This window comes from Ixodes scapularis, unplaced genomic scaffold, assembly GCF_016920785.2.
Source record: "Ixodes scapularis isolate PalLabHiFi unplaced genomic scaffold, ASM1692078v2 PGA_scaffold5__190_contigs__length_132052651, whole genome shotgun sequence".
In the NCBI taxonomy this organism is placed as follows: Eukaryota; Metazoa; Arthropoda; class Arachnida; order Ixodida; family Ixodidae; genus Ixodes; species Ixodes scapularis.
The window spans coordinates 70,932,818-70,957,140 of record NW_024609880.1 but is presented as its reverse complement, the minus strand read 5'-3'; the positions used below and the strand labels follow the sequence as shown (position 1 = coordinate 70,957,140).

Below are 24,323 nucleotides of genomic sequence, written 5' to 3'. Positions count from 1 at the left end.
TTCGATGAAATGTCCGGTCCCAGTCGTTAGGACGACTGAAAACACTCTAAATTTAGCGACTTTCTCGCTAAGTTAACAACACTGCTGGCAGTGGGCGGCAACATTTTGCTAGACTGCAGCGCCACCTACTTACATCCGGGCTTCTCAACTGATTCGGAGCAATAAAAGAGGAAAAGGGGCACGCGCCCGGTCCCGATAGCAGACGACAAACCGGCCGTTCTCAACGTTCGTGAAGTTCTGGTGAACCGTACCGCCTGAGGGCCCAGAACTGCCCGAACGTCGCGGTTCCATTTCCTTATTTGGTCTTACCATGGATGGATTAGGGAGAGGGGGGGGGGGGAGCCACCCAAGGTCAACGTTTTAAGGAAAAGTCGACATACACCAGCATAACGATAATATTCCCTGGACAAGGGGACCAAGAGGGACAAAGGACAAACACAAATCTTCAAACAGAGCTAGACTGCTGCGCAGCTGAAAAACTCCACCTGGTCTTTGTATCGAAACCAAGGACCTCTCCATTTCCAGTGGAGCGCTTTACCCAGGACCAACTTAAATATTCAAGTTGGTCCTGGCTTTACCAACTGAGCTAACAAGGAGTTAGGCGTCAGTAGAGCAAACGGAGTTTAACAGCCGCCACCAGTCTAACACCAACAAGGGTGAACGGCCTGCATTCAGGGACGGCGCCAAAGGGAGGCGACGGGTGGCGGGCGCGCCTCCCCTAAAATTTGTCCTGCCACCCCAAAAATATGCCAGCCTTTACACCCCCCCCCCCCCCTTTTTCTAAGTTTCGTACGCAGACCGGCGCACACTAGATGACTGGTCATTTTCCTAATTTCCTCGCCCCATGGAAAAGGCATTGGCTTGAAGGATAGCCAGCCTAAAGAGGCCTCATACCGGACGTTTTCAACTTTTTCATGCCGTCCGCTTTATATGCTTTACGTACCCCGTGAAAACGATGCATGAATATCGGTATGGCTTGCCGAAGCTAAGGAGCGTCGTCTACCACTCAATTCCTCTGTCGCCAACCATAAAAGACTTCCTGAAAGTAGCTTCACCCAAGTGATTACTCGGAGAGACTTGGAATCCCATCTGCACTGCGCCGTCGCTTCGTACCTGCCCGACAAAGGAACTCAAGGACACTGTTCATGCCCTGACCGAGGAAATTTCCCAAAGTCCTGAGACGCTTGGGCCGACAGGTGAGTTCCCAAGGGGCGGCTTTGATGTGTCTAGGTCATCCTGCTTATTTCAAGTCTCAATGGGGTCCTTGAAGCAACTTTGATGAGGGCGACTGTGTGTGCTCGGGAAAGGGTATAGGTCGGAGCCTGGCGGTTCGAGAACTGCCAAGCTCCCATTATTAGTGACCCTGGGGCACGGAGTCCCTTCGAGGGACTATCCCAGGAGGTTGGAGGAAAGCTGACAGTGTTTGTGTATTTGGGGGGGGGGGGGGGGGGGGGGGGGGGGAGGGAGGGAGGGAGGGAGGGAGAGGAGGAAAGTAAAACAGTGGAGTTGCTCTTTTTTGACAGAGGGCTGTCGAAACTAGAAGAAAGTTCTTCAAAAGGAAGGCAGACTACGACGTCCAACAGTGCGGCACGCAAGGTGTCCCAAACATCATCGGCTTCCTTCAAGCAGATGAAGAACAGTAGCACGGCTAAATCAGTCGCCGTGTACCTCTGTCAGGCGTATTTAGCAGAGAAGGGAGAATCGTCACTACATCTACATGATCGCTGACGTGCTCCGGTTTTCCGAGGTGCAGGGGACTGCCTAAAGAGCAGATGATGAGTCACGACAACCGTGAGCGTGCTTATTTAGTATTGCGAAATGTAAACATGCCTGAATATTTTGCACGTGAAATTCTACATTAACCAGAGTTGTAGATAGGTTGTAAAATAATGAAATAAACTGAGCTGATTTCTCTTAAAACCTCCCGAAGCGCCAAGTCATCGTCCCTCAATATTTGTTCTTTTAGTCTGACCGAAGGCCCATGCCTCCCCAAAACTGCCGTGCGCCTCCCCACTGCCCCCTCACTATGAAAAGCCTGGCGCCGTCCCTGCCTGCATTAATGAAGGTTATGATGATAATGCAAAGGTGCAAGCGAGGCGGAAAAGAATAATGGTAATAATCCCTGGAGAAGCGGGCGACAAAGGCCAAACACAGCTGCATGACGGGTGCACGGCTGAAAAGATCCTCCTGGTCCGGCAGGCGCGTAGCCTGGGGGGCGGGGGGGGGGGGGGGGGGGGGAGGGGGGGGTTAGACCCCCCGGAATTTTACTTCATGATATATACAGGGTGTTTCACGAAATATGAAAAAATTCGATAATGCAAAAACTACGCGTCGCGAAAAAAAAAAAAAAAAAAAGGAAGTTTTGTGTTGTTTTGGTCCGGCCAGGGGCCTATTTAGGAAAATTTTTAGTCCGGGAAAATTAGATTGTTAATTATTTTTGCGTAATTAACTTTTTTAATACTGTATTCAAGGGCATGGTTTAAATTAGAGAATTGCTCAGCATCATCGAAAAACACTAAATCAAAAAAAATTGCAGAACGATAGAAGGCACGCGCAGCATTTTACAACTTCATTATGGGGGACTCGGCGGCGCCTCAGCCCCCCATAATAATACTTGGGGGTGTATGGCGCCAGGCGCTCGTCACGAAGTCATCACGTGCGTCCATGCCAGATGCAAGCCATGATGGAGCAGCAGGCTGCGATCAAGCAAGCAAAGCACACGCGGACGCCGACAAATCCGAAAGCGCCATGCGCTCACCGCGCTCCACGTGGCAACCAGGCTCCAGCGAGCGGCCCTCCGATAGGGGGGTCGCTCGCTGTACACTAGTACTGTGCAAAATGTCTACAGGTTGTGTAAATTACCGAATTACTGTTGTTGCCTACATGTAATCCTTTTTTTTTTTTCATTCGTGTACATATAAGGACAGCTAGTTTGCCTAGTTGGTTTTGCATCATGGTGTAACACGCCAAAACAACACCGACGAAAAAGGAGGGAGAACTGGACAGGACGCGGCGTAACTTATGGTTCTGCATCATGGTGTAATACGTGGTGTAAAATCATGGTGTAATATTTCGTCTCTGTTGTTTTGGCGCGTTACATTATGTACATATAAAGAGAGAAAATAATATATATTCCCTTAATTTCTAGATTTCTAGAACATCAATAATCAAACGTTCGCTGAAAACTTTTTCTGTGCAGTTGCTTGTTAACGATATACAGTATCTAGCAATTAGGAGCACTGCGTAAGGAAATAATTTTCTCAGGCAGAAAACAGAAATTGCCGCCACAACGTAGTGAAAGGATCAAAAACGAACCCGATAGCATAGTGTTTCTCTCAAACGGAACTCGGATTGCAATGTTTAAAATTCGTTTAGCAAAAAAAAAAAAAAAAAGTACAAAAACAATTTAAAAAAAGACAAAAGAAAACTTGGCTTCAGCCCCCCTACACCATTCACAACATACTTCCAGCGTCCCTGCAAGGAATATTTTATTTGAATCATAAACGTCACCAACTAGCCCAGCAACGTATTCTTTACCGACACTATGGTGCCTGGAACGCGTCTCCGACTGGTGTGTCTACCGGGTTCAAAAAAGTGGTCCCTCGATTTCCGCCTGATGACGTCATAGAAGTGTCATGTTGTCGTCTGTTGCGGCCCTGGCGGCGCCCCAACAGTTGTGGTATAAGTGGCAGACGCCTGTTCTGCTGCAGGTCGCTTTCCACTGTGACAGTTCACGGAAGCTGTAGCAGCCGGAAGTTGGGACGCCTAAAGGGACGCCGTGACGAAAGCGACACTCGCGTTCGCTCGTGCTTTTCGCCAGCATTTCTACGGCCAACCGCCAGGATCGCGACAGGCAACAGCATGACACTCGCGTCATTTGTTGCCACATTGGGACCACTTTTGATGTATGGGCGGGATAGGACGCTAAACACACCAGTCGAAGACGCGATCCAGGCACCATACCGACACTATGCGCCGAGAAAGGGAGGGAGAGGAAGACTAGAGAACGCGCGGGGACATCAGAACGCCGAGCTGTGGTTGGAACGATTATTACGCGCGTGGCTATGATGAACATTGGCGGCACATAATCGACTCCAGATCACGGGGCATGCTGCGAGGTATAAACAGAATAAAGTGGGAAGAAATTGGTGAACATTAGAGGCTGAAAATTTCACAGTGTATTTGATAGCGGAAACTCACTTTAGAGGTGAAGAGGAATTACCGTACATGCCAGGCTACTCCTGGATGGGACGCAACCGGAGGGGAGGTGAATGCAAAGGCGGAGGTCAAGGCATGTTAGTTAAAGGACAGGACTGAGAAAGAGAGAAGGAAAGCTGCAGAGAACACTTACGGCTGAAAAGTAGAGTGGCAGGTCTGAAAACTCTTCTGGGGTTTGTGGGGATAAAAGGGGGCACATTACATATCTTTTACGTCCGGGGACCGGTACTCAAAGAGGAATCAAATGCCCGTCTCACCACGCGGCCGACGGCTACCAGCGAGGGCGGTCGCCGCGCCGGGTTCCACCAACGCCATGCCAATTAACAACGATGATCTCGGTACCCAACAGCGTTTGAGTACCAGGGGTACCCAACAAGACACTGCGGTCAAGCGAGCCGTGGACACAGTGTGCCCGCAGCGCCCGCAGACCTGAGGGCCAAAGGGGTAATTGCGAGCGGAGTCATCGCCGGTCGGACGAGCTCACGTCGCTACCCGTCGTCGCAGGAGTTCGGGGCCAGGGCTCTCGGCAGACGGACGTCCACTAGGGAGAGGGGACGTCGACTGTCAGAGCCAGGGGGAACGCTAGCGTAGAATCATCGCCGGTCGGAAGAGCTCGTACGCTGCGACTCGACCCGTCGCCCGGAGTCTAATCCAGGACTCCCCGACCACACAGCCGCCCACTCGGAGGCATACCTCGGCTCACATGAAGGCACCCTAACCTCGGCGAACCTCACTCATGGAGGCCCTCACTCACCACAGGTGAGGTGAGGGTGAGTGAGGTCCGTGAGGGCTGTGAGCTAGGACCGTGAGTGCGCGAGGGCGGTGAGTGCGTGAGGGGTGTGAGGGCCATGAGTGCGTGAGGGGCGTGAGGGCGGTGAGTAGCGTGAGGGCGGTGTGTGGCGTGAGGGCCATGAGTGCGTGAGGGGTGTGAGGGCGGTCAGTGCGTGAGGGCCGCGTGAGGGCGGTGAGTGTGTGAGTGCATGAGGGGCGTGAAAAGTCTGAGGGCCGTGAGGGCGGTGAGTGCGTAAAACGTGTTGAGGGCCATGAGTGCGTGAGGGGCGTGAGGGCGGTGAGTGCGTAAGGCCCCCTTCAGACGGAGCAACTTCCTCAGCAATTTGGTGTTGATGGCGGGTTGTTCCCTGTAGCTTTCTCTAGATCGACACGAATTGCTGAGATCGGGACCGGCTCGAAACAAGCGAGCAACTCGGAGCAATTCGAAGACGTTTGAACCGGCTGCATCCAAACAGGGACGCGATATTTACACGTGACATCTCGTGCAGGTGATGATAAGAACAAAGCCTTGGTTCCGGTTTGAAATTGATCGTTTTTGGAAATAAACCGTTTCAGAAAGATGCATCAGTATTCTCAACGAGATTTAAATGCATAAAAACACGTTTATAGCGCGTAATGGTGTGTCTAAATAGTGCAAGAAAAATAAAATTTCATGATGATGTAGGCAAATGGCATCAATTGGTTGCTGCTAGTGAACGCGGGCGGCCCGTGTTGCTGGCGTTGCGACTTCAAGTTTCTGGGCGAAAGTGCCCCATCTGAAGCGGGCCTGAGTGGCGTGAGGGCCACGAGTGCGTGAGGAGCGTGAGGGGCGTGAGGGGTGTGAGGGCCGTGAGTGCGTGAGGGCCATGAGTGCGTGAGGGCGGTGAGTGGCGTGAGGGCCATGAGGGCCATGAGTGCGTGAGGGGTGTGAGGGCGGTGAGGGCGGTGAGTGGCCTGAAGGCTATGAGTGCGTGAGGGCCATGAGTGAGTGAGGGGCGTGAGGGCCATGAGTGTGTGAGGGCGGTGAGGGGCGTGAGGGCCATGAGTACGTGAGGGCGGTGAGTGCGTGAGGGGCGTGAGGTTCAGTGAGGGTGAGTGAAGGGCTGAAGGTGAGTGTGGCGTTGGTGTGGCTGTGAGGATGAGGGTGGGTGAAGGGCTGAAGGTGAGTGTAGCTGTGAGGGTGAGTGTGGCTGTGAGGGCGAGTGAGGGCAACCTAAAATGCCGACTTCCGCTCGGAGGGCAGGCCCGACTTTCCCCCGCGCGATCAGCGTTGCCAGATGGCCCAACAAAGAAACCGCCAAATGGCTGGGAAGTATAGCCCAAATATATCAACCATAAAAAAATAGCCAAAACTAAAAACAAGTGTTCTTAATGCATTCACTTTTTCAACCCTCATATGCGCCACATTTCGTGTACATCCTGTCACTTGTGAATTTTTCAAAAATATGTTTCGGAAGGATGAAAAGCCGAGCAGCATTGACCTTCCTTCGTAGGCCTTCAGAAATACAAAACACACAAAGACAGCTTTATTGTGAAGCCCGGGAGATACGATCATACAGTTAAAGAACAAAATATTGAAGCAGAACAGTAAGAACGCTGGGACTTTCAAACCAGAACCCCAATACCTAAGGTCCTTACGAATTAGTAAACAGGATAACTGGGCGAGTTGGTATGGATTCATAATGGAACAGCGGATATCCTTACGAATATCCCACCCGTCACTTTCTCTTTGTGTAGAATATGAGTGTCCCCCATTTTGGTTCATCCTTTCTTGGGATGGGCGATGACTGGGAGGTAGTCAACAGACAAAAAAAAAAATTGGGTTGTGTGTATGTTTATACAGCCTAGAACTTGGTCTGCCTCAACGGGCGATGAGTCTCCCAGTTGTAGGGATTGGTGTTCCACGCGCCACACGCGCACGCCTTCCCCGTATAAAAGATTCGAAGCAAATAACCGAAATAAAGCGCTGACGAACGCGCGTGCAATATACAATGTTTTAAGTTTTTGCTTTAGAAAATTTACTACTGCTGGGGCCAGCACGTGCGGCGCGTGGAACACCAATCCCTGCATTCTCCTTGATGCTTGGGTAACATAGCAATAGGTCTATAATTTAGTGGTGAAGCTTGTGGGATCTTGCTACCAACAAAGGTACCGTTAGAGTAACCGAAGGATTGTCTCAACAGCGGCGATATCTCAAAGGAGACGTCAAACCTAGTAGCCCGCGGTCCCCACATCTCCGCGGCAATATAGACGAACGTTTAGGGCTACATTACCGCGGGTCGGTTCGATAAATCACCTCCGTCGGTGCCAATGATCGTCTACCGTGTCTCACTCTCTCGAATATAGCGGAAGAGAAGACACACGTACCAGAGTAAGGACAGAGTCCAAGAGCATTTATTAGCATACTCTTCTATATGAACTACTATGTCCCCATCCAAAATGCCCCCCGCGTCCGGCAAGGTAAGAAAAGGTCCTTACCTGCCAGACGCGGGGATCCGGAGAGCCAAGACCGGGGAAGCGTCGGAAAAGTCGCCGACGCACGTCCTATCTCTTTCGCGGTCACCCGGACGAGTCCCTTTCCCGAAAGCGGGAAAACAAGAGGCGAAACCTCCTCGCCTGTCGGCAGTGATTCGCATCCGAGCGGGGGGACGGAAAGAGGTCCCCCCCGGGAGAGAGTGAGAGGAGAGCCCCCCAAGCCAGGCGGCCCTCCGCCTCACGAACAGGTAGGAGCTCACGGCGAAGAAGGCCGAGCGTTCCGACCCGCGGCCGTTATCACAGCCATCGGGGAAGGGAGACCAGAGGAATCCCCACAAGCTGACTTCTCATTCTTCGGAACTTGGGTGCCTAAGGATTCTTACAATGGGCACCAAAGCAGCGTTTGGAGAGTTCAGTCTAGATTCGGGCAAAAGACCCATTACCGGGTCTGTGGTAATAGTGCAATCTGTTTGGGTTGCTCCACTGCGTTGTGGGGAGACCGCTTGAACTCTGCAAGCATTGCTCCTCTGCGCACTGTGAAAACCCCGAAGTTTGAGACCTTTCTCCTTCCTCTCGACTCGACAAAAGCGAACCAATTTTCTTTGAAGCAGATAAGAAGTTCGAAAATTAACTAGTCGAACCTCAAACTTCGACGTCGAACCTGAGGTTTCGACAAAAATTCGCAGAATCTTTAGAAATAGCCCAAAATAGCCACATAGCCAAAACGAAATTTTGACGCCAACTAGAAAAAAATGTAGCCCAATTTGGCTATATATAGTCCAATCTGGCAACACTGCGCGCGATCTCGCTGTTCCCCCGAAATCGGGGAGACGCGCGGAGGAGTGCGAGAGAGTAAGCCAGCATGGTGGCGTGCTCTCTCCGACACGATACGGAACGAGCCGGCTCGAAGCCAGACAGCTCCGGCCGTAACGTCCGCGGCTTACGCCTTCTCAGGGGAGGGGAACCAGTGGCTCCCACAGGTTTCATTACCTGAAAACAGGAAATGGCTCAAGGAAGGAAAATACACAACACTTTACATGTATAGCGAAGGACATGAGAGAAATCGACCTTGATCGGGAAATAATTATCATAGGAGACATGAATGCCCACTTAGAAGAGTTTGATGGATTCACAAATACAACCGGAAAGTTGTTAGATTTCTTTGATGCCCTGGGCCTAGTGATAGTTAATGCACAAGTAAAATGTAACGGGAAAGTAACGTGGGAACGAAACAACTCACTCGACAATAGACTACTGCCTCATGTCCCACAAAGTGTATGACAGGCAAGGAAGTATGGAAATAGATGAGGAAGACACAAAAAGCTTAGGAAGTGACCACAAAAGAATTAAGATTAAATTTAGCACATCCTAACCAGAACAAAAAGCTCAGAGGAACGAGCAGGTAAAGGCCCGTTCACACTCTTGCCAAACTGGGTTCCTTAAAACCTCTTACAACGAGAGGACACACTGGCACCATCTGTTGGGTAGAAGTGTAAACTTGGTGGTCCAGCACGTTTTCTATTTTTCTCGGGCATTACCCTTTCTTTCTTGGCTCGAAAAACTTTTGTCAACGTTATAAACGAGCCTTCCTCATAGGTATTACGCACACTTGACCTTGGAAATCCCGCAAAACCTTCGCTCTTGTGAAGCGCAGTCCCAGGGTCGCCGCATAGATGGCGCCAGAATGCCAGTGTGTTCCCTCATCCTAAGAAATTTTAAGAACTTTTAACAGATCTTGTCTCTCTCGGTTGTACTCAGTTGCAAGAGTGTGAATGGGCCTTAAGCCGAAACTAAGTGAAGCTCAAATACAAAAAGGTATCTAAAAATATTGAGAACATGATATCGAAACAACAAGGAGTGGAGGTATTCAGAAAAAAAAAACTGATATTCCACACTATGTGAGAAGCCAAACTCAATAGTTTGCAGCCACAACTCCAGAAATTGAGGATCACTATAAAAATTGTGTTTATTGTGACACGTAATGAAAAATATGACAATAACTTGGAAACAACCAAAAAGTGGGAGGACTGCCCAACATCAGCTGCACTTTGCTCAGGGTGCACATCAGGTCCAAGGGGCCTGATTCTGGAGCTGGACCTCAATCTCCGTTCCAAGGCACAACCTTGCGATCGTTCCAGACAAACTCTCCCCTGGGAGATTTGACGTTGGGTGGGAGCAGGGCCAGGTAGGTCGGGGCATCCGCTCCTGTTTGATAAAATGGAATGAAGCAAGAAAAAACGTTGGGTAGTTTGCATGCTAAACCAACGATGGCCATCCGGCAGGCCAAGAGTTAAAAGGATTTCTGACAACCTGCAATCGAAATCTCAGTCACAGGACTCTACACAATAATAACAGTGAATTTAATGGGAAACCTCAAATAGACTCCTCGTGTAGAAAACTTTCCTACTTGTGCTTAATTTTATCTAAAGTGCATACCGTATTTACTCGGGTGATAGCCGCACTGTTTATGAAGAAAACCTGAGAGTTTGCTTTTCTGCACAGCATGCGGCTTGCAAATAACCGCGATCGACAGCATGATTCCAGCTGTTTACAGGACAGAGATAACATCTTCGCGCAAAGATACCATCTGTGAAGATTGCATTTGTATGGAGAATCGTGTTTTTGATCTAGTTATTCGCTACATTATTTATGCGCAACGTGATGATTGGCTGTATACGTGCTCTGCGGTAAAGTAAACACAAGGGCCTTGTCCATAAACAGTGCGGCTATTACTCGAGTAAATACGGTAAATATTTTGATACTGAAATGCTGAAAACTTTGTATCTTAGCATTTTTCTATAACATCTTGCTTACCGGATTGAGCCATGGGAATTCATGTATAAAACATGCATCAAACCCGCCCACCAAGACTCATCCTGCTCCGCCCTACATGGTAAGCTCTTGATTCCAATCTTGCATCATTACGGCCAGTGCTGCCTAAAGTATACCGGAGTTAAATTATGGAATGAGATCCCTTCAACAACTCTGAATTCTCCTAATGGATACGCAGCGCCTAAAGGGACACTGACAGGGTGTTTATGCTCGCCAAGGTGAAAGCCCAAATACCCAGAACACAATTTGCGGCTCGAAGTTCTAACTGGCCGTTTTGAGTCACGCTCATTCTCTTTTCCATGGTCACGAACCCTTTTCTAAGGTTTAGACACAACCACCAAATTTAATCAAAAGTTGCGGGTCATTGAAGGCACTAGCTCAATAATAAAAATAGAAAAAAAAATGAAACCCACTTTTTGTGGCTTCCAAAAAACTGCAAATACAATAATTGAAAAAAAAAAAAAATTGCAGAGAACCGGAAGCATTTTTTGCGTTCACTGCGTAATTCTCAACATAGCGTGGTATCGCGGGACTCGCGGACTGAAAGGCGATGGCAGCGGACTTCAGAACTGTCGTTCGCGGTATTGGGGAATTTGTCTTCCTTCGAAAGAGAACATGTTCGACCACCAAGCCAATTCGCACAAAGACGTTGCCGAGTCATTGCCCTTCTCGTGGCTAAAAACATCGCTCGGGCAGTTGTCTCGTGGCTTAAAAAAAATCGCTCGGGTATTTGGATCTCGTATAAAATGATACCTCAAAACGACTATACTCTGTTTCATACTTAGCGTGCAACGCTGTCAAAGCTACTGGCGCGAGCGTGGGGCTTGATCTCGTTGATCATTTGCACGCCTTCTCGCGCAAACAAAACCTTAGATGAAGCCACGCGCTCGCGCCAGTAGCTTTGACAGCGTTGCACGCTAAGTGTGAAACAGAGTATTGTTAAAACTGTAGAGTACATAGATCAGTAGAAAGGTATCTGCTTCACATGCAGCAGACCCTGGTTCAATAAAAAGCATGGGCAAACGTTTCTTCTTTTTTTTTTTTAACATTTTGTGATGTTTACATTATTTTTTACCAATTGTCAGTGAAAAAAAAAAAAGAAATGTTGTGGACGAAACGCTGCTAAACTAAATGGTATGTGACTCCCTCTTTGACACCTGCAAACTCAGTGTAGTCAGTTTCCACAAAATGCAAGGAGCATATAAATCACATAACGTCCGCTTTCCAATGTGCTCATAACCGTTCAGCAAGAATTGCAGCCTGCCACTGGTCCCGATCCTGTTGATCTTTCGGAAATTTGTGCCGACTCTGCCACACAACGCCACTTTTGGATACAAAACCTGTGGGGCAGCTCTTCACGCAACATCTTGGGGGCATTCTTTTTGGAGCCGATCACGGGCATTCACCAGAGGCTACTACTCATTTCCAACTCTTTAATGTACAAAAACAACTTATCTTTAAGTGCAGAACAGCGAGCAAAACAAACATAACTACAAAGCAATCACACAACAAAACAATGCCCACAACGCTGTAACAACGTCTTCTGCGCCCCCGCGTCCTGCCCACCCCCCCCCCCCCCCCCCGCTCCCCCCCCCCTATCCCCCCCAAAAAAACACATTTGAGTGCAGTTACGTAACTCCTGGCACTCCCTCCTCCTCTATATTTCTCCGACCTCCGTGAGCAAGTTTCAGTTTCGAGCAGTTACGCTTCTTGGCTTTATTAAGAATATAAGTGACTGTAGCAAAATATTAATTGGGTAGCCTTCTGACGACATATTAAATCGACTGGCAAAAACTTAAAATTGTTTTTTGGGGGAGTGTCAGTGTTCCTTCAAGAGGGTTTTCAAGACAACTGTTCCTACTGAGGGGCGGGGAGTGGAAAAGTGTAGATGTGTGGGTAAAAAAACTTGACTCGATTAATATTTATTTCTGAACTTCATTATCATACATTGCGCCTAAGTAATGGAATGAATATATAGATAATATTTTGTGTTCACAAAATGAACAACTTTCAAATTTTTATTTACTATTTACTAATGTGCAACTAGGTATAAAATAGAAAGTTGCATGGTATTAAAGATGTTTCTCATGTACTTTGATATAGAAGGTTCATTTATCATTGAACTAGATAGTAAATATATCTTTTTATGGACCATCGCACTTGAATAGTGTGTACATCTGTATATGCTTCGATTTGTCGCTTTATTTTTGTATTGGCTTTAAAGGACCCGTCAGCAGCCATTGGCTATAGATCCTATTAAAGGCGGGCGCTCAAAATTTTCTTCAGCGTGGCAGAAGATTCCCCCTCTTTTCTTTTCTTCCTCCTCCCCTTTCCTCCTCCATTCTCCTCCTCGCTTTTTACAACCTTCTCGCACGAGTGCTAATAGGCTTACCGGCCCCCCGACAAAATCTCTGTAACCCTTCAAGGTTCTCTGCTTCAATCCCAAACACCAGGGATTAGTTAGGCAGGCTGGATATGAGTTCGGAAGGGTTCGGGCTGGCTCGCTTTTCTTCTTTTTTTTTTTTCTTTTGCTCTTTTTCTGCAGTTCTAAAAAACACTCAGATAGTCAACACCAACTAACTTTTACATTCAGATACTTCCGCATGCGGCCACACACGCTACAACACCGCATATTTATCTCGAGTGAACGGAACTTGAACATCACAGCAGAAGGAAAAAAGATGGGTATTTTTATCCGATCTTTGAGCTCTACCCAGAGAGTTGAAAATTTGTCGTTCTAACAACGGCACACTGAATTGTGATTTTATCACTCTTGTGTTTTTGTTTTGTTTTTTTGTTTTTTGTACAAACTAATAATCATGAGTAATTACAAGTCAAAGATATTGCAGTCAGAGGGACACAGTCTGACCATTTCAGACATAATATATACGTTCGTACTACAGGTATTTTCTAGAGTGACGGCCGCCTCGTTGAGGCTACTAAGAAGAGTAAACACAAACTTCCATAAGAACTGAAACGGTTTATGGTATATTTCATCTATCTTCAGCCTTTGAAAAAAATTTTTTCGTGGCCAAACGTGCAATTAGTTTCTGTCAACAAATGTAACTGAAAACTTGACACCCGACAAATATCTTGCGTATTAGCAAAGAGAACGGGAAACACGGAGATTAAACCGAAAAATCACAATTTTCTTCGCGTAAAATAGTGCAACTAGCAATAGTAGCATATTATGCCATTTATTAAAAGACAGCAGGTATTACGAAGTTTTCATTCTCTTCTGTTCGCATTTGTTCGCTGATGAAGAAATGGAATGCCCAGATAGCCTCTGCAGCCCTTACATAATTGTTTGGGGCTTTGTCAGGGTGGGCGAAGGCCATCTCCAAAAAAACCCAGGAGTTCGGAAGCTGTACTACCGCAAGTTTTGGGGCTGCTTGGCTAATTTAGGCGTCTGGCATTCCCCGCCTACTTAGAAAAGAAGCGGAACAGCGGTCAGCTCAACGTCGTCACCAAGCGGGAAATCATGCCGAAATGTGTCCTTGAACACGTGCGAGATCGAACCCAACCGGGATTCGCCACAATTCATCTACGAAAAAAACTATAAAAAGGGGTAGGCTTAAACTATTTGGCAGTTTTTGAATTTAGTCATGCAGACTAACTGTCCACAAGTACGGAAAGAAATGCGATAGAAATGCAGAGCTCTATTGTGTTCTTTATGTCCATACTTGTCTATCGCGCTGTACGCCAATTAAAATGAATTCTCCAATATCTGTAGATTATGCCTGGTTATGTTGTCTTTAAAAGAAAAGTAATCAAGCAAGTTCGGTATCGTGCCACCGATTTGTGCATATACAATTTTATGTGGAATTCAAAGTCAAAACAGTACTTCCGCGGGAAATAATGCATCTGTCGTTCTTCGTCTTCCTGAAGCTATGAACTACCGATCTCGGCTACAGGACTTTTGGGCCCACAAAATATCACGCTCAGTAGAAAATTCGCCTTTTCTACCAAAAGTACTGGAAATTATTTATTTTTCAAACAGGTCGGGTGGTGAAGCGTGTTTGAGTGTAGGACCGTTGACTGGGCACTGGTTTGCGCCAAGAGTACAGTGCTTCCATTCATGCTGCCCGCGACGAGTGTTGAAATTTGAATATAGTAGAAATAAAATCAACTGACACCCTTAGAATTATTTTAAACTCGCGCTTTCTTCAGGCAATATGATTTCGATCCTACCTTTTATTCATTGTCGTCTTCGATGAGGGAACAACTTGCCGAGGAGGCCGCGCTGTGCTCGTACGTGGCTTGACAGATAAGGTCGCGAACGCTTTTCACGAATCTTTAAAGACCAAGCATAAAAATGAAAGACTTTACGCCAATGAAACCAACTTTATGTTTTGGGCAGACGTCTTGCGAGAGTTGCAGTATTTTAATTATGCCTAATAAAAATAGATGTTTAGGACTAAGTACCAAACTTTTTTAGATGTATTAGGAACCAAAATGTCAATTGGAAAGTTCTAGAACTGCTTGAGAAACACCCGATTAGCTGTTTGCAACGTGATACGGCTTGCGTGGCTTCCTTCTGACTCGTAATAAAGCTTATGAAACATGACAAAATACCCCGTGATAAAGCGCCCGCCCTATCATAAACTCAATTTCGAATGTCCCGGGATTTGTTTTCATAGGCCGGAAAAAAAAAAAAAAAAAAAAAAAAGATGCATGCAAGACGCGGTGCCCCACGCTTTATTTATATCAGAAAAGAACTGCCTTCTGTTTTATATACAATGTTTTTTTTACTTTCTAGATATTAGGAAAAACGTGGAAATTAACGTTTTGTGGACGTGAGCTATATACGGCCAGGCGAAGATTGGGTTCAAGAAAGAACGCAACAAAAACCGACTGATTACCTAACATTTGTTAATGAACTTTTTGATTATAAAAGAGAACGGGATAGTTGATTTATAAAGTTCTTGGGCGTAATCGAAAGCCACCAAATTGTCCAGTGAAAATTAGCGCTATTGCGGTTTGTGTAGGTGAGCTATACGGCTAGGTGAGGATTAGGTTCAATAATGAACGCAACTAAAACCGACCGATTGCCTAAAATTCGCTAATTAACCTTTTAATTAGAAAAGAAAACGGCATCTTGTATTTAGAAAGTTGTTGGCCATAATCGCAAGCCACCAAACCGTCCATTCTTAAAAAGATGTAACGCGCGTACACTATTATACGGCGTCCTCCTAATTTTGGCGCGAAAATATAGTTCTGATTTTATGTGGGCTCCATCTCCGCGTGGCACAGCCTAACGCCATGAAGCCAAAGCGACAAATCATGCGCATCGCTGTGACAACGCTACTGTAGAAGGGGCGAGGAGTGCGGTGGGCGAAAGGATTGCGGTAACATGATTCACGTCCAAATTAGGCTTTTTAGGACGCCGTGAACCACTTCACGTGCACTAAATCTCTTTAAAAATGAATGATTTGGTGTTTTTGATGACTACAGATAAGGTACAAACCGCAATTGCGTAACTCCGACGTCCTTTCTAGAGAAATGTCTAGTCGTTAAAAAAAAAAAATCGCCCTTTACAAGCACGATTGTAAGGCAGTTCTTTACGTCCGGCGACATCATTACGGCATCGAAGGAGACGTTGACCACAGATCATACGCTGTGTATGATCTGTGGTCACTGTTTTTTTCGTACGAGAATGAGCAAACATTTGATACCAAATAAAATAGATGTAGCATTCACGAAATTCGACTTGTTTACTTGCTTCAAATCAATATTTGATTTGATTACACTTATTTTGTACCCGTACACGCCTACTTTATTCCCTAATGAGTTACAAGTGATAATTACATTGTTTTTTTGTCGTGCGAGGTCATCGCAATTTATTATTAACAATCGGAGCTATGCAATTGCGCGGAGGAAGCGCATTTGAAGATATTCAAAATTGTTCTGAATACACAAACGACTTCAAACGTCTTCCTGTTTGGGTCCTTTCCTACACGCAGGACAGTAATAAAGCCAAAACCTCATAGAGGAGACTATCTCTATCAACTCAACCCGCAAACACGATGTGAAGCGTGTCTTCGTACGTTGTAAAAGAGATACCGGCGAGCAAACCATAGCGTCGAATGTCCATGCATCAAAATGTTCGTGCACCGAAATATCCGCGCACCGAAAAGTCCCACACCGAGAAGTCTTTGCAGCAAAGGGTCCGTACACTGAAATGTCTGTGCACCAAAAAGTCCTCACCGAAATGCCCTACAGCAAAACGCTCTACACCGAAAAGTGCTAGACCCACTACGGATGGGATCCTCCGTCACCTCTGCCGGTTTACGAACCATGATGATTCAGAACCACTGGTCTATGGAGCGCCATCCCTGATATACAGAAAATGCCGCTTGTACTTCCCGTTGTTGCCATGAATCCGCCTAAACAATGAAAGGTGCCGAATCAGATATTTATATTAAAATTGATACTTCAATGACTACTTCTTTGAGCAGAACGAGGCATTTTTGCTCTCACAACAGCAAAGAATCGTCTTCCAAACCAATGCTAAAAAAGAGCCAATGCAACTGGTTGGGAAGAGCAAGTGCCAAGCTCGCTCAAAACAGCTACTCGGTTGGTTCAGCTCCTTGTCGCAGGTGTGTCGGCTGGCTTCTGGATAATCTTTTCAAATCCTTGAAGCTTTCATTTCCTCCACCCCAAACTTGTAAAAAAAAAAAAAAAAAAAAAAAAAAAAAAAAACCAGGCAGTTGGCAAAAAAAAAAAAAAAAAAAAAAGATCGGAAAATGGCGAGGAGGAAACGAGAGGCAATTTCCTCCTTTCACAGTGGCGAGAAGGAAAGTGAGGGTCGGGTTCCTTCTCTCTGCTTGCGGGCTGGCCTTTAAGTGCACGTGCTTCCATTTGTATTGCTTTTTCTCATAAACAAAGAAAGTATGAGAGCCTCCGTCAGATTCCGGAAACCTCGGCCAGGCTTTGACCTCACCCTTGGCATCCTAGGAGTATGCAGACGTTTTGTTCCGGGGCTACAGCTAGACACCATAAAGGGAAGAACCACATATTGTCCCCTAAACCAGACACAAACAGAACTCGCCCAGATACAAACAAGCCGCACCTGGCTACAAAAGTCACGTCTCCTTAAAAAAAAAACACCTCCGTTTCGCCCCACAAATCGTCTACAACGAACAGTAATTCGTAATAACCGAGATAAAAATGCGTGCATTTACCCAGTTTTTCCCCAAAAATTTTGTCTACCGAAGTGCCCACGATGACAGGGTTCATATCAACTAGACACGATTGTAGATGCCCTCTTGTGGAATCTGCCGTCAAGCAGTCGAGCGTTCCATCCTAGCATTTTGGCAGCCTCAGAACAATATACCAATTTCTGAGTTAACGAGACGTTTCAAGACTCTGTACCCATTAGCTAAAAGAAACTGTCGAGCGTGACACAATTATTCGGTATGCGAAAGAGACGAGAGTTTACCTTGATCGGGTGTCAGAGGACCTCTGTGGCTAGTCATGTCAGTGTCCACGTATCCCGGATGCACCTTGAAAATGAATGGGAAAGTCTTTTAACACTGCGTATGATAGTAGATAACAAGTTCTCACGCTGCCTCCACTTTTGCTTGTTGTGGATTAGTGTTAAAGGCAATGAAGCAATACTTGGTTTGCCAACTATCTCAAACACTAAAACAATTAGCAGTTATGAAAACTATTTTCGTTCAGCATGTTACGGTAAATTGGACAAAAATTTCAAGCACGAGGGAAGCAAGTCTCAAGAGAAAAGGAGTGTTAGGGAGTGATTTGTACCTGAAGCGGCACTTTGAGAACACTGCTAGCATTTGCATTTTATTCTAAGCACTTTCAAGAAGCATGTGCTTGCGCTGTACTGCGGGTATGTTTATTCTGGTAATTTACGCTAATTTTGATTGGCTGTTGGGAAACGAAGGGAGCTTACTGCGTTGACGACCAGATCCGAGCGGGAGTCTTTGTCAAACTCTCGCTGCTGAATGAAGCTGAGTACAGTGACGCCGACCTTGGATACATTGTAGGCAGATTGTCCCCAGCCATTCTCGACATTCACACCGTCCTTGGAGTCCCTGCAGACGCAGTTAAACGAAGCTGTAAGTTCAACTCTTGTATTGCGAGCAACGCAGTTCAGCCACACAAGCTCTTGGGCATTGGTCACGGCCCCTATCAATTCAGCGTCAGAGGAATTACAGAATTTCGCCGACGTGCAGGTGCGCTTATGTTGACCAAACCGGCAGATGCATGAACGACTGCACCCACAAACATGCGGCGGCTTCGAAAGCATGCCTGTCGGGACATCCTGCCATTCGCTGCACTAGGTGCACTGTTCTTCTCCATCTTCGCGACATAGAGATCTTGGCGAGATACACATAAAAGGAATCCGAGGGAAATACAAGAAGCCCATGTAATGAGAACACAAGGGGATGACTGTGTTGGCAAGGTTTCTCTAGCCCTATCATGAGCTGAACTTGAATCCTTCTCTTCTCTCCTTACCTCTCTTCAGTGTGCCTCAGCACTCCTCCTTTCACTTTCCTCTCTTCTGGGTGATTTCGCTACGCGGAAGAAAGGCAAGGAGGACGAGAATGTTGCCCTTGGCGTGTACGTGGGGCGACGTGGTGGCGACGTTATGTACCCATTTTTGGCGCACACATTTGAAAGCTGTAAACTAAAACCAAGTCTAATGTCGTAAACAATTTTACAATTTTTTTTTGCAGTCATTTTATTTTTTGATTATTTATTTTTCTAAATTTATTAAAATATATTTTTTTGTCTTCTTTAGTGGTTTTTTTAAGAACAGAAAGGCTCATGCCAACTGGAAAATTACCAGCCTTTTGCGTTGGCCTATAATATCTGTTTTTTTTTGTTTAATTTTTTTAACAAACTTAGTTGAAAGTGTCGGCTGTCCTGTTTCAGCCTATCTTCATCCCTGTGTTTATTCGGCACATTTTTCTTGCAACTAGACCACTTGTAACTGTTGTAACTGAAAAATAGGATCGGCAGAGACAGTGGTGAACAAAGGCTTCCAGTTCGAAGCCAACTGTATTAGTCAAATGAGGCACTTCAACGGCTTGATGACGGCAATTCACTCTGGGGATCCATAGTTGTTGAACTCACAAGCGAACAATTGCAAATAGATTTAAAAATAAGAATTACATGCACAGTAGCAAGAGCAACCAGTGGGGAAACTTACTGAACAAACTTCTTCATGAGTTCCACAAGCTCCTCTAAGGTAATGTTGGGATTGTTGAGCTTGTCCCTCAGTTCTTGTCCCGGGATGACCTTCAACATGCCGCACATGCTGCTCACATTTACCACCCTGTACAAGGAATAAATATGTATAGATTACCATCATGTTGCCAAAAGATGTACTGCAAACTACAGTCCCATTCACTCTGAACCCTGAATTTGCTTAACTGGTCATCGCGCAGCAACAGCAATGAGGATGAACAAATATGGAAAAATACAGCTGCAGTTTATTGGAACGAACATGTGTTGAAATAAAACTAAAAAGACAAGGCACTTTAAGTACCAGAGTTTACTTCCAGCTTGCCTTGTATTTTTAGTTACAATGCTCATAGTAGTGAACAACCAGGCCATTGTATTCTGCTGAGCACAATGGGGGAAAACAAAGGCGGTCATGTGCCACTTGGAAGAGGTAGTAGTGTTTTCACTAGCTTCACACCACCAGAACAAAGTTAACAACAATAGTGCTAAAGCCCAAGTCGGCAAAATCCGTCATGGTGGCGACGGACATTAGCGTGCAAAAGTTAAAGTTTAGGTCCAACGAAAAAAAAGCTGGTGAGCATCCCTTTCCATGGTTACAAAGAAAGACCAAACCTGGCATGAGGGCGCAGCAGCGGAAACAGCTCCTTGCACACGCTGAGCGTGCTGAAGAAGTTTGTCTTCACGGTAACCTCAGCCTGCTCAGCAAAGGGCGCCGTGGAGTTATGCTGCAGATTGGCATACAAGAGCTTAAGATACTGAGAATGCAAACATCCACAACTTTCATGAAATGGAAACAAATCATACCCTACTGGTTCAAGACATTTCAAACACTTTTAAGCAATTTTTGACTGTATCTAGCATACTCAAAGCTGCATGGCAGCAATAGCAATTGCTGAGTACAAAGGAATCAACAGAGCTTTGACCTTGTGATTGTGTGGAGCTGAGCTGGTTGGTTATTCATGCTTGTGAGATTTGCCAGCTGAACAAAGGAAGAAATATACAAGATAGAAAGAGACAAGGAATATACACATGCACTCGGCTGGACTAACAACCATTTACTGAATAACTTGTTTCCTTCATTGACTTTCAGCAATAATGAAGGTCGACAAAAGAAAAGAAGTTATTCAGTAAATGGTTGTTTGTCCAGCAGAGTGCATGTGCATGTTCCTTGTCTCTCTCTATCTTGTATATTTCTTCCTTCGTTCAGCTGGCAAATCTCAAAAGCTTTGATCTTCATTGCCTATTTAACAAAGATAAGACGGAGATAAAGAAACATGAAGAGTTGGAGCACTACTGACAAATGAGTTTTATGTGAAGGAACACAAACATATATACACACTTGATTATACTTCGCTCTAAATTAATCTGAACTCCTCAACTGATAAAACGAGTGCCAACACACTAATGCAGCCAAAATCTCCCATTACCCCGATTTTGAACATCCCTTTCTATTTTGGTTGAAACAAATTTTGGGCAAGTACAAACCAAAACAGAGAGGGAAAGTTTTAAGGCATTCAAAATCAGGGTAAAAGAGGATGACGGCTGCATCATTACATTCTCGCTTGCTTTAACAGATAAGGAGTTCAGATTATTTTCAAGTAAGTATAATCAAGTGTGTATATATATATGTTTGTGTTTTTCCAAATAAAATTCAGTTATCAGTAGCACTCCGTGTGTCCACTGCTAAACTTTGCTTGTTTTTGGGGGCACTTTTTTGTAGTAACTAAAATCACTGTCTTGCTCTTAATTTTTTACAGGGCCACACCAATAAAAATAGATGATGTTTTGTCTCTTCATTGTTTTTTCACAACCTCAGGTTTTCATGAACCTGATGATTGGTAAGCTTAATAATCAACAACTTTTAGGTAAAAAAGGTATGCCAAATCAATCACTTATATCACTTAGCATGAATGTCCATCCTAAGTAAGCAATCTAAAGCAAGATTTCTTGGCAATTACTTAGCTATAGCGGACCTATATGGCTAAGGAATGTGTTTCATCAGTACTATATGTGTAGTATGCCTTGCAATGGCAGCAGTATTCACTTTGTAAGCAATTCCAGCATTGTTGACCAGCACGTCGAGTCCTTCGTAGTTCTGCTTCAGGTGGTCACGAAATTTACGGATGCTTTCCAGGTCATCAATGTCAAGCTGATGGAACTTCGGATGAAGCAGCATCTTGTTCAGCTCCGCTACAGCAGCATTCCCCCGTTTCTCGTCTCTGGCTGCTCGAGAGAAGAGACCATGTCATTTAAAAATTGCATTCTAATTGCCCACTTTACAAAAGGCCGGGAGATGTCATCTTTTCTCTGACCTGTCAAGTAAACGTCTCCATCGAACTTCTGGCAAAGGAACTTCACAATGCAGAAACCAATGCCTTTGTTGCCTCCCGTAACCTGGAGAGAGAGAGAGAGAGAGAGAGAGAGAGAGAGAGAGAGAGAGAGAGAGAGAGAGAAGTAAATTTATTAAATTTGAGATCTACGCAGAGAGGATCGGTAGCCGAGTGTGTTAGCGCACCGCGGCTCAGCTCACGGAGCGACAGCTCACGGAGCGAAAGCTCGCGCTGCTCACTCCCCACCCCTGCCTGTTTCGATCTGGATGACCTTCATACCGGTTGCGGTCAAACATTGATGCCGGCTCGATGGCCTGTCCTAGATATGGCGAAGCCTCTACGCCGCCCGTGAATCCCTGCGTGCAGCTTCGCGGCGACAGTCCGTAGCGGCTCATTACGAAAATGTTAACCCCCTTAACTCACCCGTACACAAATATAGCGGAGGAGGGCAGTGCACGATCCTGCTCCTTTATCACGTGTGTACTTTTCCCATGCGTAAATCAGCTGTCCTCTATCTAATGAAGTATAGAGAACACCGGAGAATTCGCGACCCGATAATGCAGCTGGAGATGTTTACATTTACAAATAAAGACTCGTTTCCGGGCATTACTCAGCGGCAACGCCTTCCCACGACCGGCCTTTGCCTTTCGAGATGCACAAGGCTCAAGGCTTCCGGCGTATCTCGGTGATCTCGGTAGACAGAGCACAAGTAAAAACGCTGCGTCTGCTTGGTAGCTTACCACGGCAACCCTAGAAGACATGTTGATCGTTTTGTTCCCTGGATCACAAATGAATAACCATACAGGCAGTGCGCGGAATAAAGTTTGGTACCAATCGCAAAGATCGGAAATTCGCACACTTGCAAACAGAAGTGTTGCCAGATGGTCCCACCAAAAAACCGCCAAACGGCTGGGAGGTATAGCCCAAATGAGTTAGTATGTATGATCTCTATGGCCCAAATATAGCCAAAGCCACAACGAAAATATACCCCAAAACCCCCAAAACAGCCAAGACTAAAAACAATTTTTAAGCCTTTTATTTGCCCTTCATTGACAATTTTTCACACACGTAAAAAAAAGAAGACACGTTGAATTTTTTTTTTCAACCCCCAGATGCGCCAGTTTTTGTGTACATCAAATCACTTAAAAAAAAAAAAAAAAAAAAGATTCTGAAAGATGATAGTTTGTGAAACAATGACCCATCCTTCGTAGGTTTTCATAAGTACAAAACACACAAAGACAGCTGTATAGGCAGCCGGCAATGGCCAGGCGGCGCCACGAGAGCACTGCATTCAGCGCCACAAGCGGAAGCGTCTCTATTAAAGGGGCGGTGCAACGATTTTCGGACTTCGGTCAAAGATTTCTGGAAGTTGTCCCCTGACACTTCTGAAGTAAAGAACAGAAAACCGATTTCGGCTGCGTGTCCTAGTTGTTGCGTAAAAAAAAGATAAAGATTGGTATTTCGGGCACCCCTCAACTCACTCCCAGTCTTCAGGGTCACACCTGGTCGCACTCCCTGTGACGTCATTCGGAGTGCCGTGTAGCTTCCCGTGTGCGATCTCGGAGGACGCTTCCCCTCCCTCTCTCTGCGTAAATTAGCGGGCGCTATGCTGCAGCTTAGAGCCGAGCGAGGTCACGTAATCTTTCCGCCGTAGTTCCTTCGGCTGCCACTTGGGGCTGCAGGTGGGGGAAAAAACTCGACTTTTGCTTTGCGATTATGCAGCGGAATCGCGACATTTTTAATGAAGGAAGTGTTTTCTCTATCCTCTGGGACACGATAAACAACGTAAAAATGACGAGATGCAAATTCTTTTAATCATAAAATCGTTGCACCGCCCCTTTAATGGGACGGCCAGTTTTCCCGCCGGGCCGTTGCGAGCGGCGGCGACCCCGATTTCAGCAGTCCCCGTGTGTACCTGCGTCCCTGGTTCTTTTATGCGGTTTTTTAATTGAAAGCCTTTATAGGTCCAAGTGCTGAGAGAATATTCTAGAGTCGTCATTCGAACACCAGTTTGAGTTGTCTTCTACTTGTGGCCGCCCGGCGCCCGATCGGTCTGTGCTTCGCTCGTTTCCCAGGAAGTGACACAATACAACAAATGGGTTTATTGTACATCCCGGTTGCCCGTCTTCGAGAACCGGCACCCTGGACCCGCCGACCCTAGTTGTCGCCCGTCGTTCAGAGCTCACAGTCGGGGCCCGTGTCCAGGCCTGCGGATCGCCCTTCCCACGCCAGCGCTGCGTAGGCTAGCTGTTCTGGGCTATCACTGCCAGAGTCTCGCTGCGGAACCACTCCGGGATCGTCATGGACTAGACCAGTATGGTCAGGGTTCGCCGCCTTCCGCCGGTCCTGATCCGAACTTCGCTGGTGGAATGCTCCTGGGAATCGCCATGGGCCAGACCAGCCAGAACGGCTCTATCGTTCCTGCCTGGCCCCAGCCTCGCGCAGCACGCTCTTCCTCTTTCCTCGCCGGCTGGCCCCCGCTCG

The 24,323-nt window shown here is 46.3% G+C and overlaps 1 protein-coding gene across 1 annotated transcript; it reads right to left on the bottom strand.

Moving 5' to 3' along the window:
* Nucleotides 1-9,405: 9,405 nt before the first annotated feature.
* Nucleotides 9,406-22,762, bottom strand: LOC8043197 (carbonyl reductase [NADPH] 1). Its single transcript, XM_029994703.3, has 8 exons — nt 22,580-22,762; nt 21,822-21,903; nt 21,554-21,732; nt 20,122-20,234; nt 19,475-19,600; nt 18,212-18,353; nt 17,738-17,801; nt 9,406-9,669 (listed from the first exon to the last, which is right to left on the bottom strand). The coding sequence occupies exons 1-8, from the start codon at nt 22,598-22,600 to the stop codon at nt 9,563-9,565; spliced, it is 834 nt and encodes a 277-aa protein (XP_029850563.2). The 5' UTR covers nt 22,601-22,762; the 3' UTR covers nt 9,406-9,562.
* Nucleotides 22,763-24,323: the final 1,561 nt, after the last annotated feature.

Excerpts from the sequence above, each read along its gene's own strand:
- LOC8043197 (XM_029994703.3), bottom strand. The coding sequence starts at position 22,600 with ATGTCTTCTAGGGTTGCCGTG. Across the intron at positions 19,601-20,121 it reads CTGCTGCGCCCTCATGCCAG|GGTGGTAAATGTGAGCAGCA; the intron begins GTTTGGTCTTTC and ends TTCCTTGTACAG. Across the intron at positions 17,802-18,211 it reads CGGATCTGGTCGTCAACGCA|GTGCATCCGGGATACGTGGA; the intron begins GTAAGCTCCCTT and ends TTCATTTTCAAG.